Below are 14,270 nucleotides of genomic sequence, written 5' to 3' on the forward strand. Positions count from 1 at the left end.
AAAGAGTGCAGGAGTCTGTGCATGTGAAGCACCCCTCAAAGGCTTCATGTGGGGAGCAGGTGGGCTTGGCTTGGCTGATTTTAATTCTGATGGTGCCCTGCTGGGAGCACAGAGACCCTCCCACAGGAGCTGCATGGAAAAGCTCTTCCCGAAGTTTTTTCCCTCTGCTTTCAGGGCCGTGTCAGGACCATGGGGAATTTGGGAGAAGGCACATGGCCAGCACTCTGTGGTGCCTGTACAGCCTGGCGTCAGGGGATGTCTTTCCAGGATCACAGACTTTGGGTGTCTATCCTTGGGCTCTTGATAAGGTATTACAATCACTAAATTTTTGCATACTCCTGACTCGTCCTTTGTTGGACTTGTTAAAGCCTTGGAAAATATTTTCATGAATTAAGAAGCCCCATTAAATCTTGAATCTAATTAGGAGAGACTTGGCGGTGGAGTTCTTCAAATAGTTAAGTCAATATTGCACAGTGTAATTGTAGTAATTCCCCGGCGGTGCTGCAGCTGACGGCCTGTGTTATTGTGTAGGTAACTCCGCGGAGAGGGGAAAATCTCCCCCACCGCAGAATGTCACTTATTTAAATGGTTCCCATCTGAGTCCTTGAGTGATCAAAGAATATTGGTTCCTGGCAGGCCCAGCAGAAATTACATCGCATCCCAGGGACCCTGCAAGCATCCCCAGCAGCGGCATCCCGACACGCGGCACTGAAACAATGCTGACCTTGTGAGTGGGCTGCCTGCGCTCTGCCTGCTTTCCAGCCTTGCCGCAGCAGTGCCCAGAGGGCTTTGGCAAGGGGGCTCAGCCTCTCCCTAACGTGTTTCCCCCCTGCGGAAACGTGGATGACAACAAGGAGAAGTTGTCTGGTCTGCCTGGTGGGGTAAGAGCTGCCCGGGGTGCTCCCAGCCCAGCAGAGCCCCCTTGGCCTTAAAAAGGGCAACTCCCAGGGATCCCATTGGGAAAAATTGGGAATAAACCAGCGAGGGTGGGAGCTACAGACCCCACTCCTCGGCCGCAGCTCTCCTGTCCCCTTCCCTCCGACCCACTGCCTCCCGCAGCTCCCTTGCGCACCTCAGCGCATCCACCCGCCTCGTCACGGGAAGGCCTCGTTAAATCCTGGTGATAATTGTGGCCGCCTGCTCAGCTTTTGTCTCCGCCGTGATCTGCCGAATGCTCTTCTTCTTCTTCTTGTTATTAAAATGCCTCTCTTCTGTAGGGCAGCGACAGTTTCTGTCTCGCAGGAGAGCCAGTTCCTCAATTAACGAGAAAAAAAGCCACCGCATTTATTGTGAAACAGCGGTGCAATTGGGAGAGTTCATTATATTGGATTAATTATGATAATTATCAGTAGAAGGGAGATAATTACCCTGTTTGTTGTCAAGAATAAGGTAAGGGGGTTTATTTTTTTTATTTTTTATTTTTATTATTTTCCGTCACACAGATCAGACTGGCAATGCGGTGCTGCCGGCAAAATGCCTTCACCCAGCGCCTGTGTGGCTGTGCCAGGAGAAGAAGCGGGGACGTGCTCAGCGCCACTGGCCTCGCCGCGACCAGCGCGTGATGGAGGTGGCTGAGACTGCGGCAGCTGCTGGCCAGGCTTGGCTCTGGCCGCTGGCCTCCTGCCTCCAGAAAGGGAGCAATGGCTCCTCCAGCCATGGCTTCTAATGCAAATAAAAATGTAATTTAAAAATTAAATTTAAAATAAATATTACTCAAATATTAAAGAGAAGAAGTCATTTTTTAAATGGTCGATATGTTTCTCGGGAACCCAAGCAGACATGTTTAAATAAGACACTGCTGAATTTTTTCAATTTTTATCATCTTAGGTATTTTTAAAAATGTCTCTTATAAGGGAATAATATATACCTTACTGCCTCTTTTCCTACTCTGTTAAGAGAGATTAATTTTAATGGGCAGCCCCAGGGCAGTGGCATGGGAGGCTGCCCTTGTGAAAGGAGGGAAAGGGAGACGGAGGCTGCAGGGCCCCGCAGGGCCACTGCTGGTGTCAGCCTCCCCCTGCTGCCTTGGGGCTGTCCCACACGGCCCCGATGGCCGTGGAAGGTCCATCTCGCGGGTGACCAGAGGTAGAAACCCTCCTCCTCCGTGGCAGCAGCATTCCAAGTCCTGCCGACCAGAAGGGGAAGCTGCCCCTTGTAACGAGCAGCAGCGAGAGCCCTGGCTGTGCATCCTGCCACCCTCGGTGCCGAGGTGCCAGACTCGCTCGCAGAGTGCTAACATCTGTGCTGCTGTGTGGGGTTGAGGCCCAGTGGGGGCTGCATTTGTTGGCACGGGGACACCCTCCTTACAGCCGCGCTCCTCCTCCCATGGCGTTCACTGCGGAAAACACATCCATGCGTCCTGTGCTTGGTGGCCAGGAGGAAAAAGTGGTGCCAAGGTTGAGCACAGAATGCCCCTACCACCCCAAGTTAGCGGCGAGGGAAGAGCTCAGCACACAGGGTCTCAGGAGCAATGCAGTCGGCCGTGGCCAGTACCCACTTGGCCAAATTTCCTGATTTCTCCTGTGACCCCAGAGGAACAAAAAGCTCTGTGGCATCATCTGGGCGTTTCAAACAAGACCCAGGAGATACACAGCTGCTTTTGGGCCCCGCTGGCCCCATGTCGAGGGGGCTGGGGCACAGCACGGAGCCGGCCCGCAGGCTGCAGGCAGGAAGATGCCACCCCGAGGTCGCGCCGGGACCCCAGGCCCCTCGCAGCCGCTGCCGTCGGGGGGACCCCCGGGGGCGGGCGGGGTGTCCCCCCACCCCCGGCCCTCCGGAATCGGGGACAGCAGGCGACAGGGGGCGCCCCGCCACCGCTTTTAGCCCGCGGGACAGCGGAACGGGCCCTTCCCGGCGGGGGGGGGCCAGCCGCTCGCCCCCCTTTTGGGGGCAAAGCCCCCTTTTCCTGGCGCGTCCCCGCATGTGCCCGCCCTGGGGGCAGCCCCATCGGGTCGCACCCTTCGTTTTCAGCCGCCCCCCAGATCCCCGACCACGGGCAGGCGGCGGGAGGAGGCGGGCTGCCCCTATCGCCGCGGCTATCGCGGTAGGAAGGTGCCCTCCCGGGGCCGTTTTCGTTTGGAGCTGGCTCCGGAGGGTGCCGGGGCACAGGGAAAAGTTCCCCGGGCCCCTCTTTAGGCTCCCCCGGTGCCTGTTGGGTCTGTGTTAATGTTTAAAAACTAGCGCCGGCTTCCGCCGGTCGATGCTTGGTTTTAATCCAGGGAGCAAAACTAAACAAATAAATAAAGCGAAAGGTCGGCGCTGCCCGCTTTGCTTTGCAGGCAGGTAGGTACGGCTGGGGGACGTGAGAGCGAGCCCACTGCGGGCCCACATCCCCGGGGGCAGGAAGGAGGCGGCGGCAGCCCCCTGCCCTCGGGGCGGGCAGAGCCGCGCTCGGCGGGGCAGCCGCAGGATGCTGCCGGGGGAGGCAGCGCCCCACGGATGGGAGGCGTTTGGCCAGCAGACGGTGGAGGGGAGCGCTCCGCTTCCTCTGGCTGGGAGGGAGGGCAGGAGAGAAGGAGGGAGGGAGGGCAGGACGGAGGGAGGGAGCCGCTCCGCCGCTCCCCGACGGCCGCATTCAGGCAGCCTCCGCCGGCGGGAGCGAGCGCTCCCCGCAGCGCGGCGATGGCGGGGCCGAGGGGCTTCCGAGGGGCCTGATTCCGCCCGTGCGTCCGGGGGTCCGTCCGTCCGTCCGGGCAGCGAGGCGCTTCGGCGCCGCCCCGACGGCGCCCACCGGGACCCCGCAACCGGCGCCGCGGGGAGGGCAGCGAGGTCCCCGGGCCCCCCGACGGCTCCGATCCCGCTCCGCCGCCCGCCGCGCCCCCTCGGCTGCCCTCGCTGTTTGTTTTAGTTACGAAATAGCTGCAGGAACTCGGGCAGAGCCGCGGGAGGGGCCGCGCGGCCGAGCCGGAGCCGGAGCCGGAGCCGAGCGGCGGCTCCCGGAGCCCGGACCGATGGGGCAGCGCCGGGGTGCGGCCGGGCGGGCGGCGGCCTGAGCCCGGGCTCCGCCGAGCAGCCGCGGGGAGAGAAGGTGCGTGCGTCCGGGTGGCGGCTGCCCCCACCGGGGGGCCGGGGAATCCGCGCCCGTCGGGGGTGCGGGGCGTGGGTGGAGCGGCGCCCGTCGGGGGCGCGGGGCGGGGGGCGTCGGGTCCCCTGGGAAAGGGGGGGGACGGCTCCCGCAGGGCCCCCCCCGGGAAAGGGAGGCGGGGGGCGCTGGGAGCGGTGCCGGGGTGCCGCCGGGGTGCGGAAGGTGCGCGGGGGGCCGCGGAGGAGCCGCTCCCGCCTAGGTGTGAGCTGATTATTCAAATGGGCAGCCGAGGACCTGGGGATTGGAGGCTCGCCCGGCCGCTCCGTGCTATATCACTCGAGCACCCACGTCACTGCAGCACTTGTCCTCCTCTTCCTCCTCCTCCTCTTCTTCCTCCCTCCTCCCTCCTCCTCCTCCTCCGGCTCCTCCGTCGCCTCCGGGCGACTCTTCGCCACGAAGCGCTGCGAAAACCCACCCGAGGAGCAGCCGCGAAAATACCCCCGGCCCCAGCGCCACTCCGTGCCCCCTCCCTTCCTCCCTCCCTTCTCTTCCTCCTCCTCCGGAGGCTCCGACGGAGGGAGCGCGGCAGAGGGGAGGGAGGGCTGGCGACTTTTTTTTTTTTTTTTTTTTTGGGTTGCTCTCTGTCGTCGTTTGTTGTGGCTGTTAAATTTTAAACTGCCATGCACTCCACTTCCAGTATGCTGGGAGCGGTGAAAATGGAAGGCCATGAGCACACGGACTGGAGCAACTACTACGGGGAGCCCGAGGTAAGGAGGGAGCCAGGGCTCCGCCACCCCCCGGCCCGGCCCGGCCGCCCCCCGCCACCGGGAGCACCCCAATTTTGTCACTAAATGTCGAGCGGGGGGGGGGGGGGGGGGGGGGGCAGCGGGGCCGGCCCCCCCCCCGGGGCCAAGCGGGGCGCGAGGCTGCCCGGGTGGCATTTTGCGATTTTTCCTCCTCCCCCCCTCTACCCCCCCAGGTATTTTTCTCACTTTGTGCAAGGATGTCCTTTCCCCTCCCTCCAGCTCCCCAGCATGGACCCGGTGGGCTCGCTGTGGCCCCGTCTTTTTTAGTATCTGTATTTTTGATTTTCATTTCAACAGCCCCCTCTCACGCCCACCCTCCCAAGATTTAACCCTTTCCAGCCTGCTCCAGGGCTGCAGAGGCTCCCTGGCAGGCGGCGACTCGGGCTGGGGTGGGGGTGCCCCCGCACTGCTCCCCATTTGGGGGGCTGCCCTTGTCCCTGGTGGGGCTGTGCACCCGCCCCCTCCCGTCCCCCCCCAAACCTCCCTCCTCTCTCTCGCTTGCCCCCACAGAGCTACTCCTCGGTGAGCAACATGAACGCGGGGCTGGGCATGAACAGCATGAACACGTACATGACCATGTCGGCCATGAGCACCACAGCCAACATGACGGCTGCCACCTCCATGAACATGTCCTATGCCAACACAGGCATGAGCCCCTCGCTCACCGGCATGTCCCCGGGCACGGGGACCATGCCCGGCATGGGCTCGGCTGGCGTGGCAGGGATGGGCGCCCACCTGAGCCCCAGCATGAGTCCAATGGGGGGCCAAGCAGGCTCCATGAACGCCCTGGCCCCCTACACCAACATGAACTCCATGAGCCCCATCTACGGGCAGTCCAATCTCAACCGCTCGCGGGACCCCAAGACCTACCGGCGGAGCTACACACACGCCAAACCGCCCTACTCCTACATCTCCCTCATCACCATGGCCATCCAGCAATCACCCAACAAGATGCTGACGCTGAGCGAGATCTACCAGTGGATCATGGACCTCTTCCCCTTCTACCGCCAGAACCAGCAGCGCTGGCAGAACAGTATCCGCCACTCACTCTCCTTCAATGACTGCTTCCTCAAGGTGCCCCGCTCCCCAGACAAGCCGGGCAAAGGCTCCTTCTGGACTCTGCATCCCGACTCGGGCAACATGTTTGAGAACGGCTGCTACCTGCGCCGCCAGAAGCGCTTCAAGTGCGAGAAGCAGCTGGCCGCCAAGGACAGTGGCGGGGCGGGCGGCGGGGCAGGTGGCGGGGGCAAGAAGGGGCCCGGGCAGCCGCCGAGCCAGCCCCTGGGGGAAGGCAGCTCCTCAGGTGGCTCCGAGGGCTCAGCCGGCGCTGAGTCCCCGGCCAGTGCCTCACCGTGCCAGGACCACAAGCGCGCCCTGGCTGACCTGAAGGGCACGGCGGGGCTGAGTCCTGGGGAGCCGGCGGCATCGCCGGCACAACACCTCCTGGCCCCCCCGCACGCCGGCCTGCCCCACGACGCCCACCTCAAGCCTGAGCACCACTACGCCTTCAACCACCCCTTCTCCATCAACAACCTGATGTCCTCCTCTGAGCAGCAGCACCACCACCCGCACCACCACCACCACCACCACCACAAAATGGACCTCAAGGCCTATGAGCAGGTGATGCACTACTCAGGCTACGCCTCGCCCATGCCTGGCAGCCTGGCCATGGGGCCCGTAACGAACAAAAATGGCTTAGAGTCCTCCCCTTTAGCTGGAGAGACTTCTTACTACCAAGGTGTGTATTCCCGGCCCATCATGAACTCCTCCTAAAGGGCCGAGGGGAAAGCTCCCCTGGCGAGGGGGGAAAGACCCCACACCCCCGCGCAGTCCCCTAGCAGAGTGATGGACTCTGAACGCTGTCGAGCACGGTACATATACATATATCTATCTATCTATTTTTATTTTGTTTCATTGGCTCCAGATGTCTGCATCCATTCGGGAAACAGCAGGCATGTCTTGCAAGCACCTCGGCCCGTGCTGAGGGCAGGCGCGCTGGTCCTCCCCCCCCAGCCCAAAGCCACCCATGCCTGGGGGGCTGCGATTCCCGTGTTTTGCATTGTGGGGTGGTTTGTTTTGGTGGGGAGGGGGGGTTGTGGGTGCGGGGAGGGGAGAGGGGGTTTCTGTTGGGGCTTTTTTTTTTTTTCGTTGTTGTCGTTGCAAGGAGGTATAAATATATCTATTTTTTTTTGTGTGGAAGTGACGGAAAAAAAATACCAAACAGACAAACAACAAAACGAAACCCTCCTTCAGTGTGAAACCCATGCTAGTTTTGAATCCAAGGACCAAATGTCTTGTAACGTTGTAAAAAGGGGAAAAAAGGGAGGGAAAAAAAGAGAAAAAAATATGAAAAACATTAAAAAAAAGTCAGGATAGATCGTTGTAATTGAGACAAACGCTTGATGTTACCGGGAGAGTAAACTACTTGGATCTGATTAATTTATCGTTTCTGTATGCTTTATTTATGGCTTATAAATGTGTATTCTGGTAGCGACTAGCCAGATTTTCACAGAACTATATTAAAGTGTTATTGGCGGTTTTTTTCCCCTGCATCTCTGTTGCACCGGGACTCGCCCGTCTCCCCCAGGCGCCGCGGAGCCGCGGCCCGAAGGGGCACCCGCTGCCCCGGCCGAGCGGCCCCGACGGCGCGGCGTTGCCACCCGCTTCCTCTCTTCCCCGCCGACCTCGGAGGGGCTCGGCCGACGCAGGGACAGCCCGGGGGGGCGAGGGGAAGAGCGGGGAAAGCAGCGGGGCACGGCACGGCACGGGACGGGACGGGACGGCACGGCACGGGATGGCACGGGACGGCACGGGACCCTAATGGCGGCCACCGGGGGCACCCGGCCGGCGCTCGGTGCGCCCTCGGGGGGCAAAACCGACAGCGGGGTGTGTGTGGAGGAAATGGCAAAGAAATGGTAACCGGGGGGACGGGGCGAGAAAGGAGTCGCAGGGGCGGAAAGCGGGAAAGCGGCGGAACGAGCGGAGCGCCGCCGGGGGGGTGGCTCGGCTTTGGGGAGCGCGGCCGTGGAGCGGGGAGCTCCCCCCGCTCCCCCCCAGCGCCCCCGGCTGCCCGGAGCCTGCCCGGACCCTCGGCCGGCGGCACCCGTCGGGGGCCGTTTTCCTTTATTTCCCCGCTCCCTGCCCGTTTTCCCAACCACTTGTTGTTTTTCCCACGCGTTTACGGTGCTCATAGATGTTGCTTTCCGAAATAACATTCAAATCCTTCTTAAAATTCCGCATTGTCCGCGGGAAGAGAAAAGGGGACGAGGAGTCGAGGGGATGGGGGGGGGGGGGGGGAGGGAAGGGTAAAAAAAAAAAAAAAAGCCTCCCCAAAACAAAACAGGGATCCAGCCAGAAATCTGTCCGTCTCTATACGGGAAGGACACACACGTTGTGAAGCAGGCATGCAATGTGTTTCATTAGCACATAAAAGGCTCCCGCGGGGAAGGAGCACGGGCGCGGGGGTGACGCCGCTTTGGGGACGCGGTGCTGCCACTGCCGCCCGGCCCCAAAGCGGGCACCGAACCGGGCACCCGCTGCCCGCCCCAGAAGCACGCCCTTTCGTTGGGTTTGCTTTGGGTTTCTTTGGTTTGGTGTCGTGGTTTTTTTTGTTGTTGTTGGTGGTGGTGGTCGTGGTGTTTTTCAAACTCTCATCCTTTTTATTTTTGTTTTGTTTTGTTTTCCTTTTTAAATTTCCCTTCCTCCGGCTGGAATGCAAGGATGGGAGGCTCGAGGGAGAGGAGGCAAAAGGAAAAAAACGGGCCGGCTATACATTATTTCTTTCTCTTTACACCCGCTCGCTCTTTTTCTCCCCCCTTTCCCGCCCCCCCTCCGCACGACTCGCCCGCCCCCAGTCTTCCTGCAAGTGCATTCTGCTCCTGCCGGTTTAAGCAACCGTGATCTGTGAATAAACAAAGTCAGTAAACAAAAAAAAAAAAAAAAAAGGGGGGGGGGGGAATCTAGATCCAAATTCCAGGAGGGTAAACTTTCAACACCACGTCATACTTCAGCAAATTTACACAGATATTATATTGCGTCCCTTTCCTTCCCCCCCTCTCCTTTTGAGCCATTGTGCTTAACTGAATTTTATAAAGCTGATCGATATCTTGGTAAAATATTCATTTTTAAACTAGCGGGCAGCGAAATCTTTGCTTTGTGCTAAAGTCAACAGTAGCACAGTTTCAGCTCAAATAAATGCAGGGATGCTTCCAGCTCCCGCAGAGCCGGGTGCGGCGCAGCGTCTCGTCCTGCGGCCGGGGCGCAGGTAGGTGACAGCCGCCGCTCTTTCTCCTTCTCCTCCTTCCCCTGCGCCCCGGCTCCGCTCCGCTTCTGACCCTCCCTGCGCCGCCCGAGGCCGCCGGGCGAGCGGGGCCGGGGCCGGGGCCGCTGTCGGTGCGCGGGGTCCCTGCCCCGAGCTCAGGAGCGGGGCAAGGCCGGGGCCGGGGAGGGCTCGGCGGGGCCGAGGGGCCCGGGGCGCTGGGGCTCCGTCGGGGGAGGCTGGAGCGGGCCGGGGATGCTCCGGACGCGGCTCCCAGCGCCTCGCCGCTCTCCCGCGGGCCGCGCGCTTTCGTATTTTCTCTGTTGTTTTTTTTGGTGGTTGTTGTTGTTTGTTTTGTTTTGTTTTTTTCCTTGCCCCCCACTCCTTTTTTTTTTTTTTTTTGCTCGTTTTCCCGTTGTCCTCCCCGGCCCCGTGGCACTCCTTTGTTCCCCGCGGCCGGGCATTACGCCCGTGACCGTGGCACGGGGAAGCGCCGCTGCCGGTGCCGCAGCGACTCCGGCCCGGCTGCCCGCAGCCGCGTGGGCAAACACGGGGGGACTCCCCCTTCCCTGACCACCCCCAGTCCCTCGGTGTGGACGCAGGGGGAAGGGGGAACGGGCGTTCAAGCGGGGCCGGCGGCCCTGCCCCGCGCGCCCCGCGGGCACGGACACGGACACGGGTGGCATTGCCCACGCGGGGGCTCGGGGAGGGGACCTTGTCCCGGGCCGGGCCCGGGCGAGCGGGAGCGGTGTGTACGCGGCGTGTGCGCTCCCGTGTCCCGCAGCAGCACGGCGGCTAATGGGCTCTCAATAATTCATAGCAGCGCGGCCGGCTCGTAATGCCGCGCCGCGCGCTTGCCAATTACTTGTCATTAACCGTGTCCCCGCGCGGGGAGGGCGCCTCGCGTGGGAAGGGCCCGGCCGGGCCCCGTCGAATCCCCGCACACTCGGCCCGCGGCGGCTCCCGGCGCCCCGGTACCGGCTCTGGGGCTTGCCCCTGCCCTGGTGCCCACTGCCTCTCCAGCCGCCGCCCACGGCTACTTTTTATTTTTGTAGCTTTGATTTTATTTTTATTTTCATTTTTTATTTTTATTATTTGCCTGTTGCTGCCCCCGAGCATCCCCAGCATCCCCGGCTGGCGTTTCCCCGGCTGACAGCCCCTCGGCAGGGGCACAGCGTTAGAGCCCGCTCCCGCGCTTCATTCCCCTCGCACCGATTTTATTATTATCACCATCATCCTCCTCATTACTCGGGGAGACCGGGCGGCGGCCGGCCACGCTGGGGGGGGAACGGAGAGCCCCGGTAGCAGGAGGAAGCGCGGAGGGGAACTTCCCCGGGCAGGGTCTGCGCCGGGGAGGGGGCTCCGGGGGGGCTGCGGGTCCCGCCGCCACCCGAACCGGGGCCGAACCGAGCGGCGAGCGGGCAGAGCGCTGGGCTCACCCCGTGCCCGCCGGCGGGGGAAGCCGGGCGAGTTTGGCCGCCCAGAGCCGCGACCCCGGGCCAAAAAGCAGCCCCCGGCCGGCCGGCCGCGCTGGCTAAGGCATTTATTTTTTCCTGACTTCCCCTGCGGTTTGGGGGGGGAAAGGCACTTCTTTAATTGTTCGGGCCCCTAATGACATGCAGAGATGGCTCAAAAGACAGCGGACATCAAAGCACAAAGAAGACGATGGCACATCCAGGCTCGGGCAGGGCAGGGCAGCCACGCTTCCACCCGGGGAAGGACGACGGCTGCTGCCCAAACTCCCAGCGCTTCTCCTCCCGCCGGGGAAGCGGCGCGGGCACACCGGGCTGTAGTCCCAAAGCCGCCGGCAGGATTGTATGCAAAACGCGTTTATTGACCGTCCTAAAAAAAAACGGACAACTCGGGGGTGAGATGAGTCTAATTATTGCTGGTTCTAAAAAGAGCTGGAACACCCAAGTAGGGCTTAACTCGTCTCCTGGGAAACTGATGGAGACCTATTTTACAAGCTGTAATTCTGCTTTAGACTATTGCAGGCTAAAGGCAGTTCACACTATCCCCTTTCTTCTAGAAATAGTCCTAATCCTATATTTCGGCCGGGTAAAGTCCGCTTCTGCTCCGCACTAGATTAATCCAGAAACCACATAAAACCAGGTAGGGAAGAGGATGGAAAAGGGGAGGAGAAAAATCGTTCAAAGTTTGTTACCTCTGCCCTGCCTAACCTTCAAAAGAGTAAATATTAAAGGATGATGCAGAGTCTGCCGGCTCCTTATTTACGGGACAGCTTCGCCGCCAATAGAGCTAAAAACGGGGCTTTGGGGCTGGCGGGTGTCGGGAGGAGAGCATTTTGGTTTTATTTTTTGCTCTCTCGCTGTGGTCGTTTTTCAGGTCGGGCTCCCTGGGCGGCGAGCGAAATATTTTTCCTCTCCTCTCCCGACGGAGCCGGGGGGAGGAGGGGGTCTCGGGAGGGCGCGATGAATTTGTTAGTTATTTATTTTTACTGGGGGACGAAAACAACGACGACGACAAGGGATCAGCCCGGGCAGTGCCGAGTCCGAGCGCAGCCCCGGCCGGGCGCTGCAGCGGTGATTTTTGTCCCACCTGCAATTCGGGGGGCTCCTTGCCCCGGGGTCCGCATGACCCCAGCCCCAGTTTGCTGCTGAAGCGCCTGGCAATGGGCTCAGCGGCAGCTCTGCCGCGGGGAGGGCGAGGGACAGAGAGTGGCAAGCCGCAGGCCCCCCGGGGAGCCGGGGCTCAGCCCCTAACACGGAGGGGAGGTTTCTGCCCGCCGGGGGGGGAGAGACCCCCATGTCCTGCCCTGCCGGCCCCGGGGCTTCAGGGGCATGGGGCTGCAGAACCCCTGCTTTAGGGGACCGGGAGGAAAGGCCGGGGCGTTTGGGGGGGGACAGAGTACAGCGGGGCACAAAAAGCGCCCCGAAGTGCCGGGGCAGAAGAGTGCGCATCGGGTCCGCTCCGCCCGTGGGAAGGTGAAGCACCGCACCGAGCGTGGGGCGCGGGTTTGGGAGCTCTGGGTGAAGGAATGCGGAGAGGTGGAGGGGCGAAGGGAGGGAGGGGTGTGGGGAAGGCTGGCAGGACGGACGGACGGACGGACGGACGAACAGAGGCTTGTTCAGCGGCCCCGGCGGGGCAAACGAAAGTGGCTCCCGGGGCGGCCGGAGGGACCGGGGTGGCAGCCCCGCCGGGCCGCTATGTTTGCAAGTGCAGCCGAGCGTGAAAATGAATGTAAAAAAAGAAAAGGAAAAAAAAAAAGTTTTTAAAAACTCAAATGAGTCGGGGACGGCCGGGCAGCCGGGTCCCGCAGCGCCTGAGCCCGGATCGTCGCTTGCCCACGCGTGATCGTGGGGATGTGGCACGGGGCGGGGGAGCGGGCAGGGGGCTGCCACCCGCGAGTGCCACCCGCGTGGGACCGGCTGGGGCCAGCACTCACTGCGAGCCGAGGGGCAGCGCCTCTGCCCTGCGGTCTGCCGCCGGCTCCTTTCTTTCCCTTTCTTTTTCGCACTGTCCTTTCCTTTCTCTTTCTCTCCTTTCATTTTCTTTTCTTTTCATTCTCTTTCTTCCCCCTTTTCCAGTTTCTTTTTGTTTCTTTTCCTCTCTTTCATTTTCTTTTCCTTTATTTCTCCTTTTTTCCATTTCCTTTCCTTACTTTCCCTTTCTTTTCCTCTCATTCATTTTCTTTTTCCTCCCTTCTTTGCCTTCCTTACCGCCTTTTCTCTTTTTTTTCCCCCTTTTTCCCTTTTTCTCCTTTTTAATTTTTTCCCCCTTTTGCCCCATTTTCCCCCTTTCCTCCTTTTTTTCCTTTCCAGCCGTTGCTCTGCTCCTCGCAGCCCGCCTCGAGGGCAGGCAGGGGGACAGGCGCGGGGCAGCTGGCCGAGCCCCGCCGCCACGGGGATGGGCGCTGGACAGGGACCCTCCCGCTGCCCCCTCCTGCCAGGGGCCGGGCCTTAAGCCCTCCTGCTCTTCCCCAGGTGGCCCCTGCTCCTTATAGACCGGGGGGGCAGGAAAGCCTTCGACGTACTTTTTATTTGCTGCAGGCAGCGCAGATTTCTGCAGCCAGAGCCTCGCTGCTGCCAGATCGCTGCCAGCGCCGACAATCCGTGGCCGGAGCAAGGTGCTCACCCCCGGCTGGGGATGGGCCGGCTCTCTGCAGGTCTCCGACTCCACAGTCACACAAGCAGTACAAAGAACGAGCCTCCTCCTTCCGTGGCTGGACAGCAGCTAGCCAAGTGCCCCGCAGCACCGAGGAGTGCAAGTGCAGGGATCTCACTTCCATCCCGGTACTGACGGCGGCAATGCTGAAGGAGTTGGGGACCTCGAGATGCTCTGCGTGTCACCAGGCTGTCTTCTGCAGTCAAAAGAAGCGGCCACTCGGTGCACTCCATTATGTGCATGCATTTACCCTCAACTTCCCTCTCCTTTGTTTATTTTAATAATGGCACAGGGAGTCAGTTTCAGGGGTAGATGGGGCAAACTTCTGGGCTTCACAGAGTGTGTTGCGACTGTGTATGCATCTCCTATTAAATCCACAGATTCCCATCTCCGATTGCCTCTTTGTGTCTGTCCTTGTGCGTGATACCTGTGTTACGGTTCAACAGCTCCTGACGGGAATGGGGAGAAACTATCTTTGCCTTTGAGGGCAGTTAGGAAGATGCTTTTCCAGGATGGATCCTTTTAGGAATCAAGGAAGTGAAAAAAAAAATTGTAAATGCACCTTGAGAAAGTTCAAGAGTGAATTAATTTGTGGAGGTTTTTGAGGGATGCTCATTGGTGCTGTCCTAAGAGTGAACACGAGTTCCCCAGGCTGCCTCCGCACCACGTAACGGATTGTACTCGGCATGGATATCTCTATCCCCCCCAACAAAGGTAATGGGTGTCCCATGGGAAGGGACGGATGTGCAAACCCATTTTCAGTGCAAGAGGTTTGCCCCAGCACAGCTGCCTTCCTGCAGCCCCTCGAGGGATACCCAAAGCAGGAGGCAGTTATGGGGCCCGTGGGCGTTGCCACACCTTCGCTGCATTCATCTCCTGCCCTCACCTCATGCCCAGCACCGAGCCCTGGTGCCATGCTCCATCCCCCTGCACCCCACCCTCCGCTGCTGCCCTGCACGGCACGTGCTTCGCTGGTGCACGAACAGCCTGGGGGGGGGACAAAGCCAGTGACCCGAGGGCAGGCAGGCAGTGGGGTGGGGGCAGAAGGCGAGGCTCA

General features: G+C 60.8%; 1 protein-coding gene across 2 annotated transcripts; it reads left to right on the forward strand.

The window, feature by feature from the left end:
- The first annotated feature begins 3,465 nt into the window (after nucleotides 1–3,465).
- On the forward strand, nucleotides 3,466–7,366 carry FOXA2 (forkhead box A2). 2 transcript variants are annotated; one of them, XM_066993446.1, is made up of 3 exons: nucleotides 3,466–4,027; nucleotides 4,722–4,791; nucleotides 5,341–7,366. In XM_066993446.1, the coding sequence occupies exons 2-3, from the start codon at nucleotides 4,723–4,725 to the stop codon at nucleotides 6,601–6,603; spliced, it is 1,332 nt and encodes a 443-aa protein (XP_066849547.1). In that variant the 5' UTR covers nucleotides 3,466–4,027; nucleotide 4,722; the 3' UTR covers nucleotides 6,604–7,366. The 2 variants fall into 2 exon arrangements, with proteins under 2 accessions (XP_066849547.1, XP_066849546.1); XM_066993445.1 differs by lacking the exon at nucleotides 3,466–4,027 and having other exon boundaries at nucleotides 4,079–4,791.
- The last annotated feature ends 6,904 nt before the right edge of the window (nucleotides 7,367–14,270 follow it).

The sequence above is a fragment of the Anser cygnoides genome, chromosome 3 (genome assembly GCF_040182565.1).
Source record: "Anser cygnoides isolate HZ-2024a breed goose chromosome 3, Taihu_goose_T2T_genome, whole genome shotgun sequence".
Taxonomy (NCBI): Eukaryota; Metazoa; Chordata; class Aves; order Anseriformes; family Anatidae; genus Anser; species Anser cygnoides.